Source organism: Mus caroli, chromosome 16 (assembly GCF_900094665.2).
Source record: "Mus caroli chromosome 16, CAROLI_EIJ_v1.1, whole genome shotgun sequence".
Lineage (NCBI taxonomy): Eukaryota > Metazoa > Chordata > Mammalia > Rodentia > Muridae > Mus > Mus caroli.
In genome coordinates, this window is record NC_034585.1 from 31,332,893 (window position 1) to 31,360,340 (window position 27,448).

A 27,448-nucleotide genomic window follows, 5' to 3' on the forward strand; every position below is an offset into this window, starting at 1 on the left:
CCTCCTACTCCCAGCTGTAGCCCAGGCCGGCCTCGAACTCAGAAATCCGCCTGCCTCTGCCTCCCGAGTGCTGGGATTAAAGGCGTGCGCCACCACGCCCGGCTTTGCTGATCATTTTCAAGGCAACCCACAATGCACACCTTTTACTACATAATATTGCCAATTGGATTATTCAATGGCTAAACTCACTTAGTCTGATTAGGGAGCTATAGTCACTACAGTTAATGAATGACTGATTATCTGTAATTAAAAAATACTCACAATTCTCTTTCAGGCATTTTTTTTGGCAAACAAAATAAACAGTAAAATCTATAATTTTCCACATGAGGCACCAGGAAAATTAATGCAGGAAGATTGCTGTGCAGCTCAGGAAGTCTGGTTCTAATAGTACTTTTCATCAGCTCAGAACATTGCCACCATGCAAGCCAAATCTTGATGCCACTCCTCTGTTAGCTTACAGGAGTAGACTGTTTAAAAACAAGATGTTCTTTTTAAGGGGAGGCATGGGAGCCTCAAAGGTGCCAGCTCCCCATGAACACACCCATCTTCCAGCCTGCAGTGGGCACACAGCCAGACTTCCTCTCTCTGCTCTGCCTGTATATGGCTTAGTGCTTTGCACTCTGAACTTCCTAAGAACACTGCTCCAAGCTCTCTGCTTATGCACCAAGAAGAACCAGTGCGACTCTCACCCCACCACCAGAGGGAGCTCTATGCTGGACTCCACCAGTTCATCATTCTTTTGCTTTCTGCCTGGAACCAGAAAGCCCTAAGGTGCATATGTCTTCTCAGGAGCAGGGGCTTCAAACTTCCAGCATAAGTAGACAGTCCAAAAAACACTGTAGGACCATTAAACAAAACAAAAAACAGGCAAGGAAGAAAGGGAGGCAGAACAAGTTGACCTGCTCGGTTACTCTGAAAACAGTTCCTCTGACTAAGAAAACACACAAGCAATTTACTTCTCACAACGAATAGATGTCTAGTTAGTAGTTACTCCCTGCTCTTCCCAACCATATGAGGTCTATGTGGGCTTTTTCACACACAGGAAGCCAGAGGAGTTACAGGACCATAAAAGGCATAAGGTGGCTGATGCTGATAGGGACTGCTTTTATGGCTGTTGCTCAATGCTGTTCTATGCTAAGCTGAGGGGGAAAAAACCCTGAAAAAACCTCCACACTGACTGAATAGCAGGCAACCTTCTCTTTCTTCAGTTAATGAATCCAAATTCCAGTTTTACCTGTAAGCCAAATTTCCAACATTCCCACACCCAGCAGGGAGAAAGAAAGCTGAGAACACGCCTGTGGGGACCAAGGGAAGGGAACTTCTAGAAGCAAGTGTTTAAATGGAATCTCTCCCACTGACATCTTCGGCTTACACATCTCTGCTTCACAATGATTTCAAGCCTAAAAGGGCAAAATATTCCTACCAGGGTAAGATCTAACTCCAGAAATAGCACTGGGGCAAGATGGCAGACAGGCAGAGCTTGGCCCTCCCTCCATCACCCCATTAGGAGACTGGCTCTTTCTTTTGTCTGCATTTTGCACCATTGTTCCTCCCTCTGCAGCTACACCTGCCTTAATGGCTTTCCTCTTTAAGTCTACTCCCTCTTTCTTTGCTCACTGTCTGTCATTCTGTGTCTCTGCCTGGAGTATGTGGTCTGTCTTCCCCTGTGTAATGTGCATCATTCTGTCTCCCCTGTCTTATTTTCTATCTTCTTGTGTCTCTCCTGGGCCTTTTTCTAAGACAACTGGAGTGTGGACTAGACTACCTACTTTCTGTTCCTGGCATTACCATCACCTAGCTGTGTGGTTATGACCAAGTCTCTTGACACTGGTGGGACTCAATTCCCTCAACTGTATAGTCAGTTTGACTGGCTATGGTTTTGTTTTATTTATTTTTTAAATATTTTATTGGAATTTTCTTTATTTACATCTCAAATATTATCCCCTTTCCTGGTTTCCCCTCCAAAAAATACCCTTCCCTTACCCCCTTTCCCTGCTCCCCCCACTCACCAACCCACCCACTCCTGCTTCCTGACCCTGGCATTCCCCCACACTGGGGGATACAGCCTTCATAGGACAAAGGGCCTCTCCCTCCATTGATGTCCGACTAGGCCATCCTCTGCTGCATATGCAGCTGGAGCCATGAGTCCCACCATGTGTGCTCTTTGGTTGGTGGTTTAGTCCCTGGGAGCTCTGAGGGTACTGGTTAGCTATGTTGATTGCTGGCTGTGTTGAGCTTTGAGATTTAGTCACTGAATGTAATGGAGTCCTTTATCAGCCAGCATACACAGAGGATGTTGAGGAGTCCCCAACAACACAAGCACCAGGGGGCACCCAATGTGGTCATGTGATAGGCAGCTACTGTGTTTGATTCTGTGTCATGAGGAAGGTGCTATTATTGTTTTAGAAGTGGGGGAAACCCCCAGAAGCATCGTGGGATGCAGCAATTTGTCCGTGTTCTGCTGGTCACAGAGATCAGACGTGCCGAGGAACAGGATTTGCTGACTGCTGCGCCAGTGCTCTGGTGTCCACCCTTCTGCCTTTACCCAGGCTGATGATGGTTGCCCACGAGCCTCCCATGCAGATTTCTGAGAAAACGTCTCTGGATCCCAGTGTGCTTAGCTATCTTGGGTCTAGACTATATGTAGGATTCAAAGAACTCTCTCTTCCTTTAAGACACTGATGCTGATGCCTCCTCACTCCTTTGCCTGAAAGCGTTGCAGTAATACTCAGTCACCCTGCATGTTGATGGGCATGCTCTGGTAGACCTGCACTTTATATTTTCTTGTATCTTTCTAATTAACTAACCTGGTATCTCACCAGTATTTAGTTCAGTTCTGGGCCCGTGGAAGAGACCAGAACTCGTTGAAGAACCAGTGAGCATCATGGCATTCCTGAGTATTGAGATTTTGTTGTCCCTGTGCCTTCAGCCTAGGCCATAAACACCAAGAGCTTAAAGCTATTCTATTACAGTCCTGTTGGCTGGCTCCAGCTACTCACCAATACAACACCTACTGCATGGGTGAGGGAGGGCTACGTAGTCACTTGACAAAAGCAAGTGGAAGGGGTCTTCTGATAATTCCTGGTCAATTTATCAAGCATAACAAGAACCCCAGCTAATGTAGACACAGCTAAAAGCTGTAAAGAACTCAGGAAGAAATAAATCCTAATTTCTGTTCTTGAATAGATGGGAATTAATGAGACACACAGTTTTTAAATGATGATGAGATTCAATGGCGAGTATGTTACCAAGATTCTGTTTCTTTTTTGAGATCAAACCTCACATAGCTCAAGCTGGCCTTGGACTCAATATGCAGCTTAAGATGGCCTTAAATTCGGCATCATAAATGCTAGGATTACAGGCACAAACTTGCACACCGGGCTGGAGCAGGGAAATAACTTGTGTAGTCTGTACCCCCAAACAAGGGCAGGCTCATGCAAGGCTGGGAGTTAAGAGACCGAGGACTACATTCATCACACCGACCCTAAAACCTGTGAGTTCAGACAAGCCCCAGGCAGAAATGACAGACTGGATGTCATGCAGGAAACCAAGACTCAGCAGTGGGGTTGCTCAGCCTTACTTTCAGGTTTCTCCCACCTGTGCACATCTACATGTGCAGAGAAGGAGTGAGCTAATGATGAAGTAAGCATGGTGGTGAGCAGACAGTTGAACAGCTATACTCTCGAGAGTCACATTTGCATCCCCTAAAGAGAACAGTGGAGCTGAGCTGACCATTCCGAGAGTTCAGCCATTGTGAAATATCCACACTCACCTCCCAACCTTCTGTCTGTTTTCCCACAGTGCCAACAATATGATAAACTGAGATGCCTATTTTTAAAATGTAGCAGAATAGCCACATATGTATTGTTATTACATTTTTCTCCCTTTTAGCAGTGATGCCATCTGATGACTATAGATCTGAGAGAATCCACATGGGACACGCTTCCATCCCCAGAGTGCTCTACAGCCTACAGAGGCCTACCTGTGTCACAGCAGGAGGCAGAGGAGGAGCCCAGAACACTATCCCACTTAGACTGGTGGCCAATGTCATCTTGGCCAGTCACAGAGAGTTTATGGACATGGCCACACCCATCTTTTGTCCCTGTGGGGCTGGCACTTCATTCATCTCTCTCACTTGCAGACCAGACAGCTCCCCTGATCTCCGAGCTCAGGGTGATGAATTCATCCAGACAGCTCCAGATGGCCTGAGCAGGCAGCTAACTCATCTGCTTTTCCTTTCCTGCCAGCCGCAGGTCTCAGAGCTGATTGGCACATCAGCTGTGCTCACCCCTGGGGACTAAGGCATCTTTCTGATGACTCCATCATGTCAGTCAGGAAGGGGTGCCACAAAGGAGTTAGGAGAGCCCAAGAAGGAAGAGCAAGCCTGAAGACTTATCCTCATGCCAACTCCCCTGGCTCCCAGGATGTGTAACAATGGTAAAGATGGTCCCTATCCTGCCTGTCTACCTTGGGCACCTAGTGAAGACTCTTGTCAGCAGGAGCTGTGAAGACATGTGCCCAGGCTCTCACTCTCTCATGCTATCTTGCTCTTTCTCGACTATACTCACCCAACAGCACAGGAGAATGGAAGGAAAGTGAACTGGTACTTCCTGGGTCAGATACTGAATTTCCTCGGTAGCCATGACTACAGGAGCCCGACAACAGGTGTCTGCATGCAAGTGTCTCACTCTGTCTCCCCAGGAAAGTCAGAGGAAGAAGACCTTGGCCCTGATCTTGGGTCTAGATTCTACTCAGCTTTCCTACCCAGTGTATGATCCTCTGGGCAAAGATCCCAGGGTCCCCAGAGTCAGAGAAACAGAAAACACAAGGGAGAAAAAACAGGCAATTTCCTCTAGATGGGCACTGGGGGCATGGGTACATTTTTACAGTCAGAAACAATCATCTCATTGTTACCTAAAGTGATGAATGAGCAGGGACTAGCACAATCACAGAAAAGACAGACAAAGCCAAACGTAACCTCTGACCATGGGATGTATAGTGATTGACAGCCCTTGCTTTAAATCTGGTTTCAAAGGTCCAGCTTTGTTAATCAATAATCTAAAAGCCCCAATATGCTGCCCCAACTGTAGTGAGTGAGAATTTGGGTTTCTTAAAAACCCCAGTTATATTATGTGACTATGTTTTTGTTTTAGTCCCAGGTGAGAGATACGGGGCTGCTTTAGTTTGTCCACAGTCGCTAACTATGATTGTCTTGTGCTCTAGGGGAGGAGGGAGTGATTTTTACCAGCTGCAGACAGGGACTATGGGGAGGGATATAAATGCCCCCGAGAGGGCCTGTGGTAGCTGCTGCTCCCCTGATGCTGCTGCACTTGCTATTGCTAGATTGCTGGAGAATGGACTTGCTCCAAGTGACCTGATGCTCCTAATCAGCAGGAAATAGTCTAAAGAGGTCTATGCCCCCCTCCCCTTTCCTCTAGCCTTTTTTCTTTCCGAACCTACTGTTGGGGGAAGGTTAGAAGGGATTAGGGTGGAATAAGGGTTGGAAGGGAGATAGATATAAGAACCCAATAAAAAAGCCAAAAAAAAAAAAAATGCCAACACCCACCCTACCCCTACTGTCAGCACACCTCATTCTCAATCAAGACATGAGTTCACTTTCTGTAGAGTCCCTCTCTGGAAGTGTTCAGAAGGCCCCACAACACCAGAATTCTGTAGTATCTCCCTGTCTGCATGAAGAGGACACGTGTTTACCTAACTACAAGAAGTTGCTACTGAGGCTGACCTCCTATTTGACACTGTTTAGAACTGCTTAGCAAGATGCATGCCATTAACAAGGCCAGCTGTGTGTCCTGTTTTCCTCTCCCGTAGTGGGTGGAGAAACAGCCAAGGGCTCAGTGGCAGTGTTCCCTTTACCAATGCAGACCTCCTTGGGCCTGATAACCAGGTCAGGGGGTCAAGCTGTCAGCACCCTGAGATGGAGGACAGGACATGGGACACAGAGCCTGTTACCTGCTGCACATCCTGCTGGAAGACACACAGCTGCAGCCGCTGGTGAAGCCGCACCTTGCGGTGCTGCCAGATGCTCTCAAGCCGTCGCTGATGGTGCAGCACCTCGTGGACCACATCCAGCACCTGGTGGACCGCCTTAGAGTAGTTGGCTGTGGCTGTGAGGGACTCAGAGTTCCCAGGACTCAGGGGACGCTGCAGGACATCCAGTAGTGCTTTGCCATCCTGGCTGACCTGCAGGAAGGGAGGGAGGTCAGGTCAAGAGCCCTGAGCAAGGGAGAACAGAAGCAGGCAGGGTCTGAGTAGGTTCCCAAGGAGACCTGATACTCTCAGTCCTTACAGGCTCATTAAAGGCAAGGAGTGTGCCAGACACTGTCTACAGCCCAGAGGAGAATGGAGTATCAGGGGTGGAGAGAGAGAGAGGAGCTACAGGGCTGCTAGCCATCTGTATGTGAACTCCTCTCTCCCATTACTGAGTATAGCTGACTGCACACGGGCAGGGAGTCTGCCTTGTTCTCAGTCCTTCCCCCAGTGCCCATGGCAGCGCCTGTCACATAGTAGATGCTTCCTGAGGGACATTTTGAACAACTCTGACTACATCAGCTGGCGGAACTTCATGTCAGAAAGAAAGACGTGTGCTGCCACCCTAAATCTCTCTTGATTTCTCTTCCTCAGCTTTCTCTTCTTGGCCCCAAGCTTCTAGACACATTAACAATGGCACTGGTCCTCAGTGCCCTTGTCTGTAAAGGGGGAGTGACGAGGGTACACACATCACAGAGCGGCGGTGCATATTGAATGAGTTATCACATGTGGAGTGCACAGGGCCAAGCATGTGCCCTGCCTACCGCTTTATCTTCATCTCTACTACCTCTCCCATTACCTTGCTTCTTGATTTCCTTGATTATTACTGGTTCTTTTACCCTTCCATCTCCCTCTATATAACCCCCTTGTTTTTCTTGAAATACATCCTTCTAGACTATGCAAAGTGTGGTAGAAACCTTTGGATTGTGGACAAACCATTTGTGCTCTTGGACTCTCCAACTTACCCTCAGTGCTGGTGGCAGTGGGGGTTGCATCCCTGTCATTCCGGTCCCCAGAACCTTGTCACAGCTAGAAGCACTGCTCATTTTGAGGGGTGGCCCTGCAGTGCCTGGCAGGGTTCCTATTGAATGTGTGCCTATGCCTCTTGACACAGAGGGTACTGGAGACCTCACACATTGTACCAGTCTAGATTACCTGGGTTAGAATCATAGTTGAAGCAGGTGTGGAGTTGAGATGGCCCTTTTTCTCTTACTAGAAAGTGTTTCTCTAGCTTGTGTGTGATGAGTCAGGAGCCCTTCCCAGCCTTGCAGCCTCCAGAACATAGAAGCAGCTACATTCTTCTTATGGGAGGGGTCAACAATTTGTTGGGGTTAAAAGAAGTGATGTGGTAGAATTCAGTTAAAGCAAGAGAGGAAAGTATTCCCGCTCACCCCTGGGTCCCGACGTCTATCTCCACCTCTGCAGTGCTCATAGATAGCACAGAGGTGACCCCTCCAAAGATGTGAACAGAGATAACCTAGTGCTGAAGCTAGGACAGTTCTCCATGGGGGACTCTGAACAAATACTGTATCTCAATGCTACGCTCAGAGATGGGTGGTGAAGACCGTGGCCAAGTCCTAGAAATTCAAATCAACATAAAATCCGTCTCTGTGCCTCAGTCTCCACATCTGTAGAGGCTGAGAGGAACCTCCCAGAGCCATGAGAAGATGTGAGAAGCAGTCCGTCTGTCCGTATGCCCATGTCCCCTGTACCTCATGGATACGAGTGAATAGTGTATAATCATGAAGCTCTTCTGCTCTCTACTTTTGTATTTTACAATGAGTAAATTTAGAGATCTATGGCCATGGGTAGAAGCACAGCCCTGTCATAGCACAAAGCCTGGGGGCCATTTGGATCAGAGCTGCTGGGATTTGATACCCTGTGTGCTCCCTATACTGACAAGACTCTCCATATTTAGTCTGCATCGCTGTCAGACCCCGGCCAGGTACGCGGCACATGTTATCCTTACATCCCTTGACACTACTCAGGGCTTCACTTCACAGAAGGACCCGAAGCTCAGCATACTAAAGCTACTTGATTGGGGCCACACAGCCAACAAGCGTGAGAGCCCAAGATGCGAAGCCTTCCCTTTGACCGTGCAAACTCACCAGAGCAACGGTTATTAAGATGTATGTGATAATCCCCAATTTTGGACATTTTTATTCCATCCTGCATCTTTAACAGCCACCTGAGAGGGATCAGACGCAGGCAGTCTGGGGAGCCACTGTGATGAATTTTGAGCCATCTGCAATCAACTACTCTCTTCATCTAGCTCTCCTGAACCCTCCCATCTTCCCCCTCAGCCTATACTCCTTGGAATTCATGCCAGTCAGCAGACATTCATGCTTGTGCATTTGCACACATGTGTACATGTGGCTATTTCCTTTTACCAGGGAGGGAGTGTCCCACAGAATTCCTGTTCTCACCCTTCAGCATCTCCTGCCTTCGATTTTGTTTTTCAATGGAACGGCCTTTCAGTTTGCGTTTTGCACAAATGGCAGCTTCCTGCACATATGGGACTTCCCCTGGTTCTTCCAGGAAGAAAATGAGGATTGTTTAGTGAGCTGCTTTTTTATAGGGGTGTAAGTGCTGGTGTTACGCATTCTTTTACCGACAGGAAGGCAAGCTTAGAAGGGCAGGCATTACTTCCTCACACCCTTCCTCCCTCAGAAGGAAGTTCACACTTCACACAGATGAGGAGGTGTCTGGGTACATGTGAAGGGACAAGAGAGAAGGGGGACAAGGGAGGCCTGGAGGAGAAAATGAACATATATGCAGCAAGGTGGGTCTGGCAAAAGCTCAAGCCAAATCTGCCCCTGGGTAGAAACTCCACAGCTCACAGGTCAAAGTTTGTAAAGATACAAAAGAAGAAACCTTTCTATTCCTAAAATTGAACCCAGGCTATTCCACACTATACATGGCTGTACTCTAGGTCCCCCCACCCCCACCCAGCACACACAGAGCTGTGGTTGTTCCTTTGGCTCTTACCTCTGTGTAGGCCTGGGTCACCTGCTCATATAAGGACTGGTGATGGTGGATTGCCAGCTCCAGGTCCTGCATCTCAGAAGGAAGGCCGCCTTCGCTGCACATCTTACACCAGGCATCCACGCCTGACAGGAACTGGAAAGAGATGTCAGGCGAGTGAGTGTGCGACATTGGATGGAGAATAAGTAAATCAAAGAGGAGCAAGGGTCAGGCATGTTGGCAGCAGCGATGGGAGGTTTTAGTATTTCAGGACCACCTTCAGAAGGCTGGACGAACCCCTAGTACAAAGTTCAGCCAGGCAGACATTTGGAAAGTATAGTTTCTACAAAGAACAGGACTGGGCCAGGCATCTGGATATTCAATAGGGTATTCCCTGCAAAATCTGCAGACAGCAGGCACCTGCACAGCTACTGTAGCCCATTGACAATGAGCACTCCTTGCACATTTGGACACATGAGAGGGGCTGAATGACATGCAATGAGAGTTTGCTAGCCTGTGCATCCTGTGTGCAGGGAATTGTGGGGAGAGGCAAGGACACCCCAAGAGATCACTAGCACCCCCCGGACCTTGCAGAGACTCCTCCTATAGAGTATACAGATTAAGGCTCGTCAGAACTGTTGAACCCTGCTCCTGAAGGCTGGACATACAGAACATAGTAGGGTGCTCCTACAGTGGCAATGGCTCCCTTGTGGTGTACAGACAGATCTTAGCAGACATCAAATCATTTAAAAATTAAAATTAACAACTGTAGAAAACTATGGCTCCCCTGCACAAAAGGTGAGCTTTCTAAAATCGCTCAGATTTATTAGGTGGAGAAAATGCATCTTTAAAATGCAAATAATTTTTCACCCAACAGTCTGGAATGGAACTGCCTGTGATTCCCTCGCCTGGGTGCACAGCTCCATTTAAATTAATTGCCTAAATACCTTTTTATCTCATTGCCTAGAACAGCCCATAGGAGGACAATAAAGAGCTGCCTAAATAAACTAAATAAGCTGCTTAAAAAATAGTCTCGAATCTGTTTTGTTTTGTTTTTTCCCTTTCTTCAACTAAAGAGAAGTGTGGTTTATGACTTCCCTGAAGGACTGGTAAAACCTGAGGAAAATACACTAAAATAGATACCAATAAACTTGTTTTTGACCCAAACCCATCCATATCAGAAAACAAATCACCTTAACGTCTCCATTTCATCTCAGTTCTGGCCCCATGTTTTCTTCTATAAATACATGACAGATGGCTCATCCTGGTGTCTGTCAGCTCTTAGCCCCTGGCCTGTTGGCTGTTACACTTGGTTTTACATTCTGTATGTCTTTAGGCATCTCCTGGCCATTCTGGAAGACTGCCAGCTACCATCCAGTGTCAAACAGGACATACTGGGAAGCTTCCTCCTGGGTTACTGTTCTGCCCATGGGTAACTTCCCAGAACCTGGTGCCATCTGGGGATGGAGGGATTTCCCTGTTTCTCTCATAGGAATCTATAGCCTAAAGCAAGGAAGCCAGAGACATCAGGAAGGACTGAATCTTCCTTGCTAACTAGATGAGCCCAGAGTAAAGTGAGCACGCGATAGAGCTGAAGACAGAACAGACCGAACATCAACGTTCTTGGGAGCCTATGAAGGCACCAGCCACTCCTTACTACATACTTGTGAATATGATCATCGGACTCTCACGGGAGAAAGGGAAAGGGACTGAGAATGGTGGGGTTAACAAGCAGGGGTCTGGGACAGACCCCTCATGTCTGGCCTCCAAGTCAAGACTGTTTCAGTGATCCCACGCTGTTGCCTTCCATGTTACGGGGAGGCTCCAGGTTATGGGAAAGGATGTAAGATATGACTCTGTGTCTGGAACTCCATTACCTGTGAGTTGCTTAAACAGAACACCATGAACAACATGTAGAAGGCCAGAGGTATTTAATGTGTAAGAAATAAAGCCAGGCACTTCTGGCTTAAAGCCCCAACAACCAGAGATTGTATGATTTTATCAGTGGGTGTAAGAAAGTGTTTAATGATCAGTACATATACGGATGTGTATATGTACATATATGTATATATGTACATATGAACACATTATAAGTTGTATTGATATAAAGACTGTGTAACCTACATTTACAAAGAATAACTTTTACAATGCTCTGCTTTGTAGCTTCCTGTAGCCAATTCGCTCTCACAGGTACTTTTGAGAGACCCTTTGTATGGTTGATAGTAAGTGACAAGCTTACATTGTTTCAACGCAACACTGATATTTTTGCTTACATTCCATTAGGGAGTAAAACCAAAGGTTGCCCCTCAGTGATGCCTGTGAGTGTGAATACTGAAAAGACATGCCTGGATTTCAGATGCTATCGCACTGTAACAGTTATAGACCAGATGCAGTCGAGTGCACTCTAAAACTCACACTCTTCCAGTTTCTTAAGATTCTAAGAGTTGATCCTCAAGCCCTGACTTGAAGACTTCCATGGTATAAAACTCTCACATTTTAACATATTAACCTATCAATGTGACATCACTGGGTGTGAACTGAAAAGAGACAGCCAGGACTGTACAACTCTACTCTACAGGATCTACATCACAGAAAGCATAAAAACAATCCCAAGAACAGATTATAAGAAGTGATAGGTTTAGCATATGGCAATGTTGAACAATTAGCTCACAAAATTTCTGAAAAACATTAACAAGTCATTTTCCAGGAGCTGGTTTGAGCCAGGACCTGACATGCCACAGGCTCTTGGACAGCTCCTGTGCTTCAAGGGTCAGTGTTGCCCTGTGTAAAATGGGCTCCTACAGCTTCTGCAGGTCTTAACAGACGTGCCCACTCACTGCATTCTTACTAACTTCTTATCCACAGCCCCTACTAACACACGCTCCCTGTAAATCAGTTTCCTCTGCTCTCAGGACTCAGACCACCACTCTTCTATTCCTCTCGTCTCTGTTCAGAGTACACTAATACATACACATGCACATGCATGCACACTCACACACACACACACACACCCATACTCACACACTCACATACATAGTCATACACATACCATGCACACATATTCACACATACATGCCACACACACATACCATACACACTTACTACACACATATACACACATATTCACACATGTATGCACACACCACACATACTCCCATACACAGACAGCATACACACACATGCACACACACATACCATTCACACATGTGCACACTCACACTCACACTCATACACCACATACACCACATACTCACGCAAACACAAACATGTACCACATACCAACACACTCATACACACACCACACATACGTATAAACATACACATACCACAAACATATACACCATGCACATTCACACACACACACACACACACACACACACACACACACACACACAGAGAGAGCACTTGCAAGCAGAATTCTATGAATCCTCTCCTGTTGATGCAAAAAGTCAAGCCATAAGTTACCAATGTTCCTTGTATGTGGGACAGAACAAGGCTTGTTATCAAACCTACTCAATTGGAATCTCGGGGTTCTGGACAGAGAGTGTATATGTTTCTACCCTGCCGTGCCCTGCTCCCACACGTCTTCCACTACCACCACCTGCCACAGGCCTCTGGGTCTTACCTGCTCTGCCTTCTGGTGGAACACAGCAGACATGGCCAGGATTGTACTGCGTTCATCCAGGGCAGCGGCAAAGCTCTTCCACTCCTGGTCTAGCTGCGTGGAGATCTGCTTGATTTGCTGGGAGGCATAATGGCCAGCCTCTGAGAGGCGGGAAGCGACGGACATGATGCGGTTGATGTTGACATAGGCATTCTAGGAGACAAAGCAGGGTAAAAACTTAGTGGGGAAGACTAAAAAGGTAGCCATCCATTGAGCATTGCTGAGAGGAGTGTTCGGAGGAGAAGCCCACCCAAAACGCAAAGCCTGGGAGAGACCGGGGTAGGCTTGGAGTTTGTGTATAGAAGAGGCCCAAGAAAAGTCCTTCCAGAGCTGAAACAGTTCAACCAGAGAACCAACACAGATTGTATGCATGCCAAAGACAAGCAGCAGTGGAGTCTCTACATGCACTCTTATGAAACCATCACAATCAATGAAGCTACTCTCAATGGTGTATGCTTTGGAAGCTGTGGATCACGGTAGGAGCCTGTACTAGCTAGTTTTGTGTCAACTTGACACAGGCTGGAGTTATCAAAGAGAAAGGAACTCGTGGGGAAATGCCTCCACGAGATCCAGTTGTAAGGCATTTTCTCAATTAGTGATCAAGGGGGGAGGTCCCCTTGTGGGTGGTGCCATCTCTGGGCTAGTAGTCTTGGGTTCTATAAGAGAGCAAGCTGAGCAAGCCAGGAGAAGCATGCCAGTAAAGAACATCCCTCCATGGCTTCTGCATTAGCTCCTGCTTTCTGACCTGCTTAAGTTTCAGTCCTGANTTCCTTTGGTGATGAACAGCAGTATGGAAGTATAAGCTGAATAAACCCTTTACTCCCCAACTGCTTCTTGGTCATGATGTTTGTGCAGGAATAGAAACCCTGACTAAGACAAATTGGTACCAGGAGTGGGATATTCCTGTGACAACCTGACCATGTTTTGAGGAGGACTGTGGAAGGACTTTGGATGGAAGTGTAAGCTGAATAAACCCTTTCCTCCCCCAACTTGCTGCTTGGTCATGATGTTTGTGCAGGAATAGAAACCCTGACTAAGACAGAGCCGAAGGAAGCAAGGATGCCACTCTTACTCTAGAGAGCTGCACACAGTATAAAACTGTCCCCTACAATATAGCAGAATGGTTTATTGTAATCAGTCACTTTCCCATCCCCAGCCAAAGGCATCCTTCCCACCTCCCTATATTCTCATTCTTCACCAAAAGACCCGAGGCACGAGCCACTAGCCAGGGTGTTCACAAGGATGGAGTTTGGAGGTTACAATGGACCCCTGCATCTCCCTGTGTGGCTTGGGAACATTTCCCTCCTTGGTTCTGAAAGGCACCGACAGGTTGCCTCAATGCATCTGCAGGGACTTCCTTGACCTGCTGTCTCCTTTCCACACTGGGTTTCGTTGGCATCCATTTCCAGTTTTGGTTGCCGGTTAAAAACCCATGAACATGTATGTTGCTTCACACTAAGCCAGCAGAAAGGCTCCCCGGGAAGGAACAAGACAAAAGGAAAATCCGACCAACACAGCACAGCGGCAGTCCTGATTATTTTTAACTGCTCTCTCCTATTAATTGTCTGTCAAAGCAGCCATGTAATGTGGCATCCCCGGGGAGCTCTTCGACACACGTGATGCCTGGAGGACCAGGAGCCAGGTTACTCACACTCTCGCTCTTGCTACAAATCTCCTCAGATGATGATAAATACCCCTCAGCGGCAGCAGTTTCCCTGGGCTCTATGAGCTGTGCAGTAGTTCATTAACACTCGGAGAGGCATAATGAGGGTTCCCTTATTTTTCCCTTCATGGTCCCCATTCATCTCAACTGTCCCCAATCTCCACACACTCCATCTCAAACCCGGCCCAGGTTGATAAGGTCTCTCTTAATTTAAAAGGTCTCTGTGGAGGTTTAAAAGGTTAAGTGGGGCACATAAGCACAAATCCATTCTGGTGTCTCTGTTTTTAGCGTGGCATGCGCCCTTCCACAGATACTCATTTCCTTAAGAGAGCTAGAATAGTGCTGGCTGTTATCAGGAGAAACCACCATCCATTATAGAATCAAGAATCATTATCGGCACCGTTTTCTGAGTTAGAACACAAATCCACTGGAAAATTAAACTATTTATAGAACTGCCAGAAAGAAAAAAAAAAACCCACAAAAACAAGAAACAAAATCCCACTGCACACTGACATAGAAGAGGGAAAAGGGAAGAAAAGGGAGGTGCCGGCTTTAATAGCTTTCTCTTCTAGGGGAAAACACTGAAGTCCCCCCAACATCCTAAGTCTGTCATTGATGTTTGTCATTATAGAACAGACCGTAAAAGTCAGGATTTCAGGAAATACTTGGTTTGGGCCCTCTCCCAGGAAGCATAGTGAGGGAAAAAGGAGTCATGGGTGGGGTGGCCTGTGCTCCACCTCTCCTGCCGTTCTTTTGTGTGATGGCCCTGTCTCTTTTGAAGAGTCTGTGAGAGTCAAGCTCACTCTAGGACACAGCTGGCCAGAAGGTGATCATGGCTCCTTTGGCCTTTTAAATCTGCTGTGGCCATTCCCTCCACTGTCTCCCCTCCACAAGTGCTTCTGCACAGCTCTCTATTAGTCAGGCATCACTGTCACTGGACCAGAAGAAAATATGTGAGCTCTGCCCCCAGCAAGGACACTCACTTAAGCTGTCATGACGCCTCTGTGCCTCAGTTTCCTCACTTGCAAAATAAGGGAGCCGAACTAGGTGATCTCAGAGCTCTCAGTTCTGGGTCAGCCGTGCCAAGGAGGCAAGGACAACGGCGCTGTCTACCCAGGAAATTTGTAGCTCAGCCTTGCTGTCCACAGGCCACAGCTTGGCTCTTCACTGCCCGCTGTATGAACACCAAGTCTGGAGCTGGATCTCCTGAGTTCTTCATGTTCTGCATGACCAATAATCCTGCCCTCTTCACACCCTCTCCCTCAGCAGAGCTTCTCAGACAAACCAAAAGATAATAACTTGACTGATAGCTGGCATGAGGCGTGTCTTTGTGCACATACTGACCTCAGACTCACTGTTTAGGTGAAGGTGACTTTGAACACCTGATCCTCCTGCTTCTACCCCCTAAGTGCTGGGATTTTAGGTTGTGCTAACCATGCTGATGAGTATCTTCTAACATCCTTCAGAATGGCTTTATTAAATTCTCCATATACACTCAGCACTACTATTATTCTTTCTGTGGTTATCATTAGTTTTTAAAGTGTAGTAGAGTGTGAGCTACAACTACGATCTACTCTATAGAACGCAGTAGAGTTGCCTCATGGTCTGTTGTATCATCTACCATCCTCCTTGTCATTTGGTCACAAGACGGAAAAATAACTAAGTCTGGCAAGATCTTGCTGACTCTGGAACCTTCTCTATTGCACCCTGCCCCCTTTCGTTACCTATGGAATTTGCCATTTGCTTGTTTGTTTCCTCTGAAAGTCACTAGTTGGAGATTACAGGCTAGACAGCCCCTTCTCCCATGACCCTGTCATCTGCCATGACTGCTGAAATCAACGAAGCAGCCCTTTTCCTGAGAACAACGTGGCAGAGTCTTGAGCTTTCAGCCCTCCAGAAAGAGCTCTCACTTTGAACATTCCAAGTGGCTATGAAAACATGCAAAGATGCTTACTGACAAAGGCACTGATAGCTTTCCATAAAAAGCACGAGCAGATTTTTATGAATTAGGTTCCTTTTGTGAAGGAGACACCAGCTCTAGGAGAAACAAGCTATGATTTTAGCAACCTTAAGCTCTGTGTCAGGGGCTGGTTACTAAGGTGATCATTGCCAGGAGTCTGCATCATTTGACTCCCATTCACTTTTCTTCTAAAAACTGGGACAAATGTCATAGCCCTATAGTCAGAGGCTTCACTCTGATCAGATACTGTGTGTACCGGAAGTAACATAAGACATCCAGTCAGTTGCCTGATAACTGTCACTGTGACAAACAGCATTATCCTTTCCCTCATCCAGTTGCAGCAGACTGGCATTATCCCCCAACCTGTACAAACCAAATCAAAGTAGTAGCAAAAAGCACAATAAAAAGTATGTCAGCATTCACAACCTGAGGCACCATGAGCTGTCAAAGTCCCATCCTGGTTCACAGAGAGCATAGTACAGTGTCCCCTACTATTCCTGGAAGATGCACTTTCAGTAGGGCCTGACACATGTGTTCCAGCTGTACAGCTGCCAGCCCCTCCCCCGCTTACTATACCTTTTCCTGGCAGATACCTGAGCCCAAGGAGAAGTGAAGTGACTGAAGCTGAGTTATCTACAAGGTTTTCCTTGACCCAGAGAGAACTGAGAAGTCCCACCCTTCTAGCAACAGTGTGTAAGAAACAGTTTTCCGATGCAGTGTGCTTCCATTCCTTAAGGTGGAGACACAGACACACAGCAGGCTTGAACCAGACTTCCTGAGACAGCTCTACTGCTTGGCATGAGCTTGTCACAGCCACAGCACCCACAGTTTGGCTGTCTTGTCCTCACCCAAGGGGACAAAGATTCTTCTGCTTCTCTCTGACAGAACTGCCAGGCAGGGAAGGACCTTCCTCCCTAGGCTAAGCATGGGGTCTCCATTTTGTGTTCTAGGGATGGTGTGACTTTGACTCCAGAGGTAGCAGAAAGTCATCAACAATGTTCCATCTCTGTAGAAAACAAGTCCCAGGCATGGCTCTTAATCCCATACCAGTTAATGGAACCATGGCATTTCCATGGTCACATATGGATGTAAAGTCGTGGCCTGTCTGCCCAATCATCTTAAGAGTGAGGCCTGAATATTACTGAGACTCAATCCTTTTAGAGCCCTTGACTCCAGATTCAAAGCTTCATGGGGAACCCAGGCCAATGACTGGCCAAGGGCCAACTCCAGCTACTAGCTGAAGTTCTGTAGCAGCTACACGTGATGGTTGGTAGCTCTTAGGAATCTGTTCTGTTAATTCTCTTAGGCATATAAAAGATGGTTTAAAATGTATTCCTAATTAGAGAACACATGCATTAACTATCAGGAATAATTGTGTCCTTAACTATGACAGAGGAGATTCTCTTTCTAACCAGTTAAATATCACCTCTCCGTGGGTTACAGAGCTGGTGGGATTCATGCTCAGCCTCTATTTTTTATCCAGCTCATTCCTTTGTTATCAGCACTTTGGAGTGAGCCCATGCCTCTGCACGTACGAGGCCACTGAGCAACTGAGTCACACTCCAGCCCCCATTCTTATTGAGGAGCAAAAATCATTTGAAGTTTCTTTTCCACTTTGAATACTTTGGGTAGCTGTGGGCTAATTTTGATTTTAACAAATTTTGTACTTTTTAATTAAAATTAAGTTTATTTAAATTATTTATCTGGCTAGGCTGTTGTATACAGTCAACATTAAAACTTCTCATAATTTACCACCTTTTTGGCTTCAGTAAAGCTTTCATTTTATTTTATTTTTTCCAAAAAAAGTAGAGTCAATTCGCAAATAATGAAACAGGCAGGTTTTAATGGCTACTATTATAAGGAATGGAAACCCATTTTATTAGTTTTTCAGAAGCTAAGTTCATGTAACAGTGTCATTTTATACTTAGAAAATAAAAGCAGAACGTAGAAACACCTTGACTTCACTTAGGTTTACTTAATGTTCATTAAATCAATTGAGTGATGAGTTCAAAGTCACAAAGAGAACAAAGGTCCCTGCTCTGCTAACCCCCCTCTCTTTTTCTTTCTCTCTCTTTCTTTCTCTCTCTCTCTCTCTCTCTCTCTCTCTCTCTCTCTCTNTCTCTCTCTCTCTCTCTCTCTCTCTCTCTCTCTCTCTCTCTCTCTCTCTCTCTCTTTTCCCCTGAGACAGGGTTTCTTTGTGTAGTCCTGGCTGTCCTGGAACTCACTTTGTAGACCAGGCTGGTCTCAAACTCAGAAATCCGCCTGCCTCTGCCTCTGCCTCCAGAGTGCTGGGATTAAAGGCATGTGCCACCACGCCTGGCTTAAACCCCCTATCTTATTTCTACTTTTTTCTTGCGCCCTGCAATTTATATTTCTATTTTGTCACAGTCAAAGAAAGCTATGGGAAGCTATTTGAAGATTTTCTCATAATAACGTCCAGTATGGGTAAGAAAACAGAGACTGTACCAAAGCTTGGCCAGCCTTGCCTCTCTCTGCTGCTTAATGAGACCCTGTGTAGCACTAATATCTTTGTAATCCCAAGCCCACTTTGGGTCCTAGAGTTGCTAAAGCATCAGTTTATGATTAATTAGTTTAGCATTACCATGTAAACCTGCTGATCCCACCTCGAAACATATGGACATCGGGGCTGTAACATCTGGAGTAGGAATTGATAGTGCTTAGCCACACTGCAGCAGCTACAGGAAAGCAATGAGCGCTAAGCAAAAGCTACAACCGTGCCCCCTCACACAGCACAGGCTGCCCTCTAGGGGGCGAAGAGGGAAGCTGATGGATGACTCTGCTCTGGTTTGGCTGAAGAGTGGGGCAGTCCAGGTGGAAGCCATCTGTCACTGCTGGCCACAGAGAAGAAAGAATAGGAACGGCCTAGTGCTCAGCAAAGATAACATTGGCCCACAAATCCTTTTGCCCCTCTGGCTTGGCTTGTTGTAGAGATGTTTTCTCCAGCAATTGCTTCACAAACCATTAAACAGCCATGAAAACAATCGCCTGGCCATATGTCAAAGGGCCACAGAAACCCACAGCAGGTTGAAGGAAAAGAGAAATGCCCTTCTCCTTTCTTGGCACTGAGAGAAGCCTCCATGGAGGTAAGGCTGTGTGTGTGTGTGTGTGTGTGTGTGTGTGTGTAGATAGATAGATAGATAGATAGATAGATGAATACATGGTAGATCGATAGAAAGACAACATCACCATGAGATTAAAAAGGCAGGTACAGCTGGCATTAGACTCAAGGACATCAGCAGAGAATGTGATTAGGAACAACACAGTCCTTCCATGGCATGTGGTCATTTCAGGCCATCTTTAATGCTGAAACCAGAAGCTGAAACTTCAGGTAAGTGCATCCATCAGTATTCCATCCATCCCTTGGCTTTCTTGTACAGGGCCGAGCTAGAGTATGGTCCTGGGCAGCAGTAGCAGCAGCAGCAGCTGAGGAAGTCAGCACCTGCCAACCTTCGGCATCAAATCAGCACTTTAGCAGGCGTGCCTCAGGTGGCAGCCATGCACCTGAATGTCTGAGAAGTCCCACACTTGGCAACTCTGAGGATATGTCTGAAACAAAGGGTATTTCTTATAGCATTTCTGACCTGACAACAAGAATAGGCTGGCATGTGCCAAGCACAACACCATGTTAAGTGTGTGCCTAAAAGCAAAACCACATTTTTTTCCCTCACAAAATTCCCAGCAAAGGCACTGCCCTTCTCCTCAGGCTACAGAGGAGGTAGTGAGGAATGTGAATGCCCTGCCTAAGGCTACATGAGAAAGGAAACACAGAGCTGTGGTTGGCACCCTCAATCCTGGCTTCTCTTCGCCAGGATGTTTGACTTTGCCCTGAATGTGAAAGAATCAGGCTGGCTGAGAATGTTCACTACAGGAGATGGGACATGGTGATGTGACATTTCTTCCAAAGGTATCGTGAATCATATCCCAAGGAAACATGGCCTCTGGAGAGAGAATTAAATCCCCATCTTTGAAGACTATCTGTTGTACTCTTGGCATGCTCTGGAGTTTGCACATTAGCCCCTTTCTAGAATGAACAAGGAGGCTTGGCAGGTGGACTTTGTCCAGCCTCTTCATTCTTGGAACAATACTGTCTACCAGGAAACCAAAGGCTACAGAGGAACAGGAATTTGTCTACATAGAACACAAGAAGTCCAGAATTCCAAGGCCCCTTTAGCTAGTATCTTGCTTTATTATTCAAACCTTAACTTTGTTCCCTTATGCATTTATTATCTGTCTGTTGGTCCATCCATCCATCCATCCATCCACTTATCCAACCACCCAGCCAGCTATCAAGGCTTGGCACAAGGAAGAACCAAGATGCAAAATTCTTATGCCCACGGGTCTTGCATGTGATTAAGAACACCAGAGAGTAAGCTGATGTGGATCTACTAGGCATGTATTTTGAAGCCATGTAAAATAGATCTGGGGAAAGGGGATAAGGGGGTGGGGAATGCTACAAAAGAAAGAGCCAGGGCAGGCTTTTCAAGCAGCAGTACCTAGGCTTGTCTCTAGGGGAAGTAAGAGAGGGAAACATGGTTATCTAGAGAGACCCCTGGTAGAGGGAGCAGTGGAGCAAAGACCACCCGAGCCAAGAAACAGCAGGAAACCATGTCATCCAGTGCAGATGAGCAGATTGTGAGGGTGAGATGCAGAACCTGATACTGGCTTAGAGTAGGGTGACAGGAGACAGGGACAAGGTGACTCTGGTGATGGTCTGAGATGAGAGTTTCGAGTCAAAAGAATCTGCTAAAGGCAATCCTTTTATTCTTTCTTACTCCAGGATGTCAGCTGTGCCATGAACTCTGGCCTCTATCTTTTACTGTTCCTCTCCAGTCAGTCCACTTGGTCCTGACCTCTCACACCTTGTAAATATCTGATTTGCAAACATTTTACTGTATGCCTTTGATTGGTCTCTGGCCATCACTTGGCTCATGGCCAGTGCTGTCCGTGGCCAGGATGGCACATGAACGTCCCTGCTGCTTGTTACCTCTGACACTTCCCACAAGTGTTCAGCTTTGCAGGTTAAGGCCTTTGGCATACATTAGCTCACTGAGACACTAGGTCTCAGGGGTCATTTCATGCCTTTCGTTTAACTGCAGGAGACTGGAACGAAAGGGCACATGTTGGCACTGGCTGAACTCTACACAAATTAACCTCCTGGCATCTGCAGACCTGGGCCTGAACAGGAAGTCCTGTCGGCCAGTATGTGTGAATGTAAGGTGGGCTGAGGGGGGCTCAGGAGAAAGCACAGAGAATACCACACAAACAGCCAACGGCAAAACCATGAGCCGGCAGTGAAAACAGGGCTACCTGCGCTTTGAGCAGAGAACCAGTAGTAAGGCGGAGGGACAATCTAGGACCTAGAAGAGGTAACAAGATGGAAAACTGAACTGGTCCAGTGCCAACCACAAGCCAGAGGTTAAGCTGTCACCCAAGCCCTCGGCATCAGCTCAGAAAACCTTTCTGGAATTGGCCTGGGCCAATGGCTGAGCAGCCGGTGTGTGAGCCAGTGCAGTGTGCTAGAGTGATTGATGCACTAGTAGAGTGATGCTGGGATGCTCTTCCAAAGCCCAAGGATGCTGGTGTTTCCCATCCAAACAGGGCTGACTGGGGACCAGTGCACAAAGGCAAAGGGGCATCAGAAGCATTGGTGGGGACCAAGAAGGAAGGGGTGAAGACAGGCAGGTTACTTGACACTGGGTAGAAGGAATCTTCATTCTCCAACCAACCCTAGGTAACAATAATCGCTGTAGAGCTCAATGCAGGGCTAATGCCAGTTGACTTCGTTTCTTCACATTGGACTGTCCACTCTCGAATTGATTTCCAATCTTGTAGAGATTTCCTAGGGTTCACTCTGTACAGTTAAACCACAATCGAAGGTGACAGGCGTCAACTATAGCAAGTCACTCTGAGTTGAAAGGGTGGACAGTAAGAGTGGAGGCCTGTGGCCTTACATGCAGGCACCCACATCCCCATAGCTGAGTGCTAAGCATGCTCTGTTCTACTCCTCTCCCTGGTCTAGTTAGGTACTGACGACGGTGCCAAGCACAAAGGTCATAAACAGGTCCAGGGCTGGTCAGAAAATAAATTCTATTCCTCCTACTGAGCAGCCAGAAAAGGGAAATTCCACCCACAAAGCTGTTTGTAGGAATACAAACATTGCATCCTGTTGAACTTGACCGATAAGAACAGGCTGGCTGGCACTGTATTCAGTACTTTACCATCTCAGGTTCTCTGGCAGGCCTGCCTAAGATGTAGTCCCCAGAAAAATGATCCTCCTTACTCTTGTCAGCAAGGAACATGCAGTAATAGCTCCATTTCCATCTTTAGGATCAGATTCTCAAAAAGCAGCTCAGGTCATGTGAACCTTAAAGGCCACCAAGACCAGTGGGTCCTGAACACATGTTTGTGTTGGGTCTACAACATACATTCAGCCAGTGATTCCACAAAGGAGATGTGCAGACACAAATCTGTATTACTCTGGATAATGGCTCAATGTTTTTCTATCCTTGAATATTCAATTGCTGTGTATCTTTGATTCTCAAGTGTATTTCCTGTAGAAACCAAACATTTAGGTACTGGCTTTCTAAAACCTAACAATCCACACCTTTGTTTAATTCTTACACCTTCAATGCCATTATTTTTGTGTGGATTTGTTATTTGAGGGTAGATATTCATATGTGTGCACATGTGCATGTTACTGTATAAACATATGTGTGTTCAGGTCAAAGGTCAGCATTGAGTGTCTTCCTTAGTTTATCTCCATCTAATTTTTTTGAGATAGGGTCTGTCATTGAACCACCAGAAAGTACTAGAGATCACCAATTTAGCTAGACTGGCCAGTCAGGGAGTTCCAGTAAGGCACCTGTCTATGCTTCCTCAGTGCTGGAATTACCTATGCACACCAAAACGCCCAGCCTTTGACATGATGCTCAAGATCCAACCCCAGGTCTTCATGTTAATCCAGCAAGCATTATATTCAGGCATCTCACTAGCTCCCAGTGTCATTTCTGACACAGTTGAACCTACATTTGCTGTTTGCTTTTCTCTGTTTGTCATACATTTCTTCCTACATCTCTTTTCCTCCCACACTCTGTACCAATAGCATACTTTCTAATGTAGCATTTCCATATCATTACTGATTGAGTTTTACTATGTTTAACTTATCTTCCTAGTTATCTAAGAAATGCATCTTAGCAGAATCAGCTTGTGATATATGTGATTTCATTCGGTGAGTGTGAAAACACTTCTCCTGGAGAGGGCTTTATTCGCTTTCCCTGTGTAGTGGTATTGTTCCTATATATATTACATCCATAAATGATTCAAACTCAACACATTGCCATAATTACCACTTTTTAATAATTGCATGCCTATTAAGACTGAGATAGAAAAGGAGAGCTAACATATATTATAGCTTGCGCTTATTAGCCTCCTAATTTTCATTTCTATGTGTTTTCATTTGTTCCTGTGGATTCCAGCCACTACTGGAAATGTTTCCTTTGTCAATACAGATTTTTACCCCCATATCTCCTTAGTGTGTATTACTTTATTACATTTCTATGGTATAGGTCCAACAGTACATATACATATTATTTTAAACAACTGCTTTTAAAGTCAGGGAAGAGACAGAAGGAGAGTGAATTTGTACATACCTTGCCCTATATAGTTACATAACTAATTTTTACCAGTACTGCCCATCATGCTAGATTAAAATTACTTTCTTGGAAGAGTTACTTTCAGCATAAAGAATTTCCTTTGTGATTTTTCTTTCCCCAGTTTTCTTTGCTAAACTATCAGGGCTAAAGTTTAATCTACATCTCCAATCCCTGCCTTTTACAAGATTCTCCCAAGGGCACTTTTAAAAGCTCTATTGCCTTAAACATCCGTAATCTCTGTTGTAGATAAAGTCAGTTCCTTTGGGGAAAGATTTGCGACTTGGTTTTATATAGTATGTTTCTATTCTCGACCAAATCTCCAAGACATTCACAGCACTAGGACTGGGGTTGGAGGGAGGGGGTGTGCTTTCCTTGGTGGAACCTCCTCTTTAGGAGCTAAATTCTCAGGGGGATGGGGTGAGTAACCTCAAACCTTCATGCCTTGTCTCAGGCATCATATTCTCACAGCAGTGTTCTCACGGCACAGCTGCTGTCCCCCTTCACAGTGAGGGCTGTGAAGAATAGCTCTACACCTCTAGGCTGCACTCACCCATACTCAAACCTCAGAACAGGTGGTTTGGGTCAGGAATAGACTTGGTTTTATATAGTATGTTTAATCTACATTAAACATGTAAACATTAAACACATAAAGTGTCCTACACGGGAACACTTTCCTTCAGCCAGGAGCTGGTTTCAAGCAGTATGGAGTGGTTTTTAACCTGCTGAACTGGGAGGATAAAGGAGGGAGGGGTCCCTGACTCGAATTCCACAAATGCTGTTCTTATTTGAGTTTTTACCTTTGTGTTTGTTTGCTTGCTTTTTATTTCTTATTTTCTGCAGTAATTTTGGATTATCTCCAGAGACTTTAACTTGTGTTTTAAAATAATAATTTTCTCTACTTTCAGTGTGGAGTGAGGAGGTCCATAGAGCTCTTGGATTATCACATTGGAAGTCTTCTCTTGGTCCTTCAGATAGTTTGCTTTAGGGAGTAACTATTATACAAATAAAGGCCAGAGAACAAGAGCTTTCTCACTGTAGTGGGAATGTACATCATTTGAGGAATTTGTGAAAAAGGCTCCCAGGGACCACTCACAGAGACTGTGACTTTCCATGACAGGAGAAAGAGGAAAAAGCAGGGAACTATGCATTTTTACCACGCTTTCTACACAACACTAATATTTAAAAATGCATACAGCATTCATCCCTTCCTCCTCTCTATCCCTCTCTTCCCTTTCCCCTTCCTTGAGGACAGCAAACGTTGGTGCTATTGGTTTGTAATTTCCTATTTATTGATGAAGTTACACACCTAACATCTGCCTTTCTTGTGAGCTCTGTAGAATCCAACTCTGTGTGTGAGTTCATCGCCACAGGCCCAGCGTCCGGCACAAGACCTGACTCTCAATTACTTGGTCTGTGATTTAGAAAAGGAAGTTCTTGAGTTCTTGAGTTCTAAAACTGGGAAGGTTGATCACCAAGATTTAGCACTGTATGGTTTTTCTTAAAAATATTTAAAAACATTTGCATATATATTCCTCTGCAGAGAGGACCCATAGCTTAGTTTTGACATGATAGGGCTCTTGACCTTCCCCAAAATAAGAAGCACTGGCCTAATTCGGCAGTAAAACAAGATTAAACAGTAAGGAGCTCATCTGCAGCTTGAAGTAGAATATGCTACAAAACCTGTGTGTGTGTGTGTGTGTGTGTGTGTGTGTGTGTGTGAGAGAGAGAGAGAGAGAGAGAGAGAGAGAGAGAGAGAGAGAGAGAGAGAATGAATGAGGGGCCCAAGAATGGAGACTGAAATGCCTCAATGAATTTGCAGAACCATTCACATCCTTGCCCCTTCCCCCAACTCTCCCTGAAGAACTGATCATTCCTGCAGTCATTGGCTGGAGTCACGATAGCTGCTGGCATTCATCTGTTTCTTGGCAGCATCATTCATCACTGAGGCCAGGGAAAGCGCCTGTAATTCTCTCCGTTCACCTGTTTGGAACGATGCCACCCGTCTTTGTAGGAAGCTCCTTTTAATAACAAGCCTGTAAACTTCCTAGAAAACACGGGCACCGAGCTGAGCTTATGAAGCACGGGTGCCCAAGCGGTTTGACCAAAAAATCCTGGGATTCCTCTTCCCTTACCCAGCAGCCCAAGAGGAGATTCAGCCTAATCAGGCTACAGATGCCTCGCCTTGCCACTGCTTGCTGCTGGCGCATTCACTGAGGAGCTAAGGCAGGCTGTGGACAGGTTGCTTCACACTAATTGGCTATTGCTATTAAGCCTTTCCTTTCCCAGGTTCAGAAGACGCTCTCTTCAATATTTCCTCCCTTGTTTTTGTCCTGAAAATTACTTCCACAGTAGATTTGTCACCGTAAAGGTTGTCAGTGTGCCGTTAACTCACAGTTACCCACGGTAACTGGGGAGAGCGGTATTGCAGATAATTCACAGCCAAAGGCGCTTTCCGTCTAGCTCATCACGCGTGGTTCAAGGGGCTTGGTGGCAGCCTTCCCTTCCTAATTATGTTTGTCTTTGCTGCTTATTAAAACGAGTCTGACTGCCTTTGGGCCAGGCAGTTGGGTGAGGTGAAAATTCTGACACAGAATTTGTGAACGTCTTTGGGGGAAATCCACAAGGCACACAGATAATCAAACTTGACTAGATTTGGCTTCTCAGTCTAATCACCCATGATCAATTACTTTGTTCCTGTGGGACTGAGCCTGGGATAAGAAATAGCTGCAGTTGGGAGGGAAGGGGTCTTGACAGTTAGATGAGGACACAAGACTGGGTGGTGGCCCAACGTCATCACAAGGTCATGCTGGTTTCCCTACCTGGCTTTGCAACCTTGTTTTCTACAGTCAACAATCTCCCTGTGCAAACCTCACAGAGTCCACCTCTACCTAGAGCCTTTGGTGGCTCCCTATGCTTGTTATTATGGCTGTTCACATCTAGCCCACCCTCTCGGAGACAACCTGACCCTGTCCCCTTGAGGTTAGAGATGGATGGGTACTGAGGTTGATACTGGTCACTGAAATGTGCATAAACACTGGCCAAGTGGACATGTCACTTCTCAGAGTCAGCGGTGCTTGGTTTCACACTTTTCTGGCTAAACAACATCTACCAGCATCTGAGATGGTGGCTGCTCCTCACTCTGTCACTGGTGCCTGTGATGAGCCTACTTGGCACTAGCTTTCAGCCACCTAGATTTTAATGCCCTTAGTTAACTTAGCATATCTGGCAATGTACATATCAAACTACACTGTGACTGAGTTTCAGCTCTGTAAGCAGACAAAGGATGGAATCATTTCTTCTGCAGCGTGTTCAGTCCAGTACTAAGCACATTTAAAACAATTCTGTTGGTTTGTTGACCGTGACATTTTTCTTCCTTACTGAGCCTTGCCATCTTCCAGTTGGTGTTTTTCTCCCACTCCCAGGGGCAAAGCTGCAAAGGGTGACGTATACCCTTTGTTTTGTTTTTTTTTTTTTTT

General features: G+C 46.0%; 1 protein-coding gene across 24 annotated transcripts in view; it reads right to left on the reverse strand.

Moving 5' to 3' along the window:
- Kalrn (kalirin RhoGEF kinase) overlaps nt 1–27,448 on the reverse strand; it is a 606,229-nt gene that overhangs the window by 329,522 nt on the left and 249,259 nt on the right. For all 24 annotated transcript variants that reach the window (XM_029470420.1, XM_029470427.1, XM_029470426.1 and 21 more), the window contains 3 exons: nt 12,638–12,829; nt 9,037–9,168; nt 5,971–6,201 (listed from right to left, as the gene is read on the reverse strand). In XM_029470420.1, the coding sequence (XP_029326280.1) occupies nt 5,971–6,201; nt 9,037–9,168; nt 12,638–12,829 (555 nt within the window). The remainder of the gene's footprint in view (nt 1–5,970; nt 6,202–9,036; nt 9,169–12,637; nt 12,830–27,448) is intronic.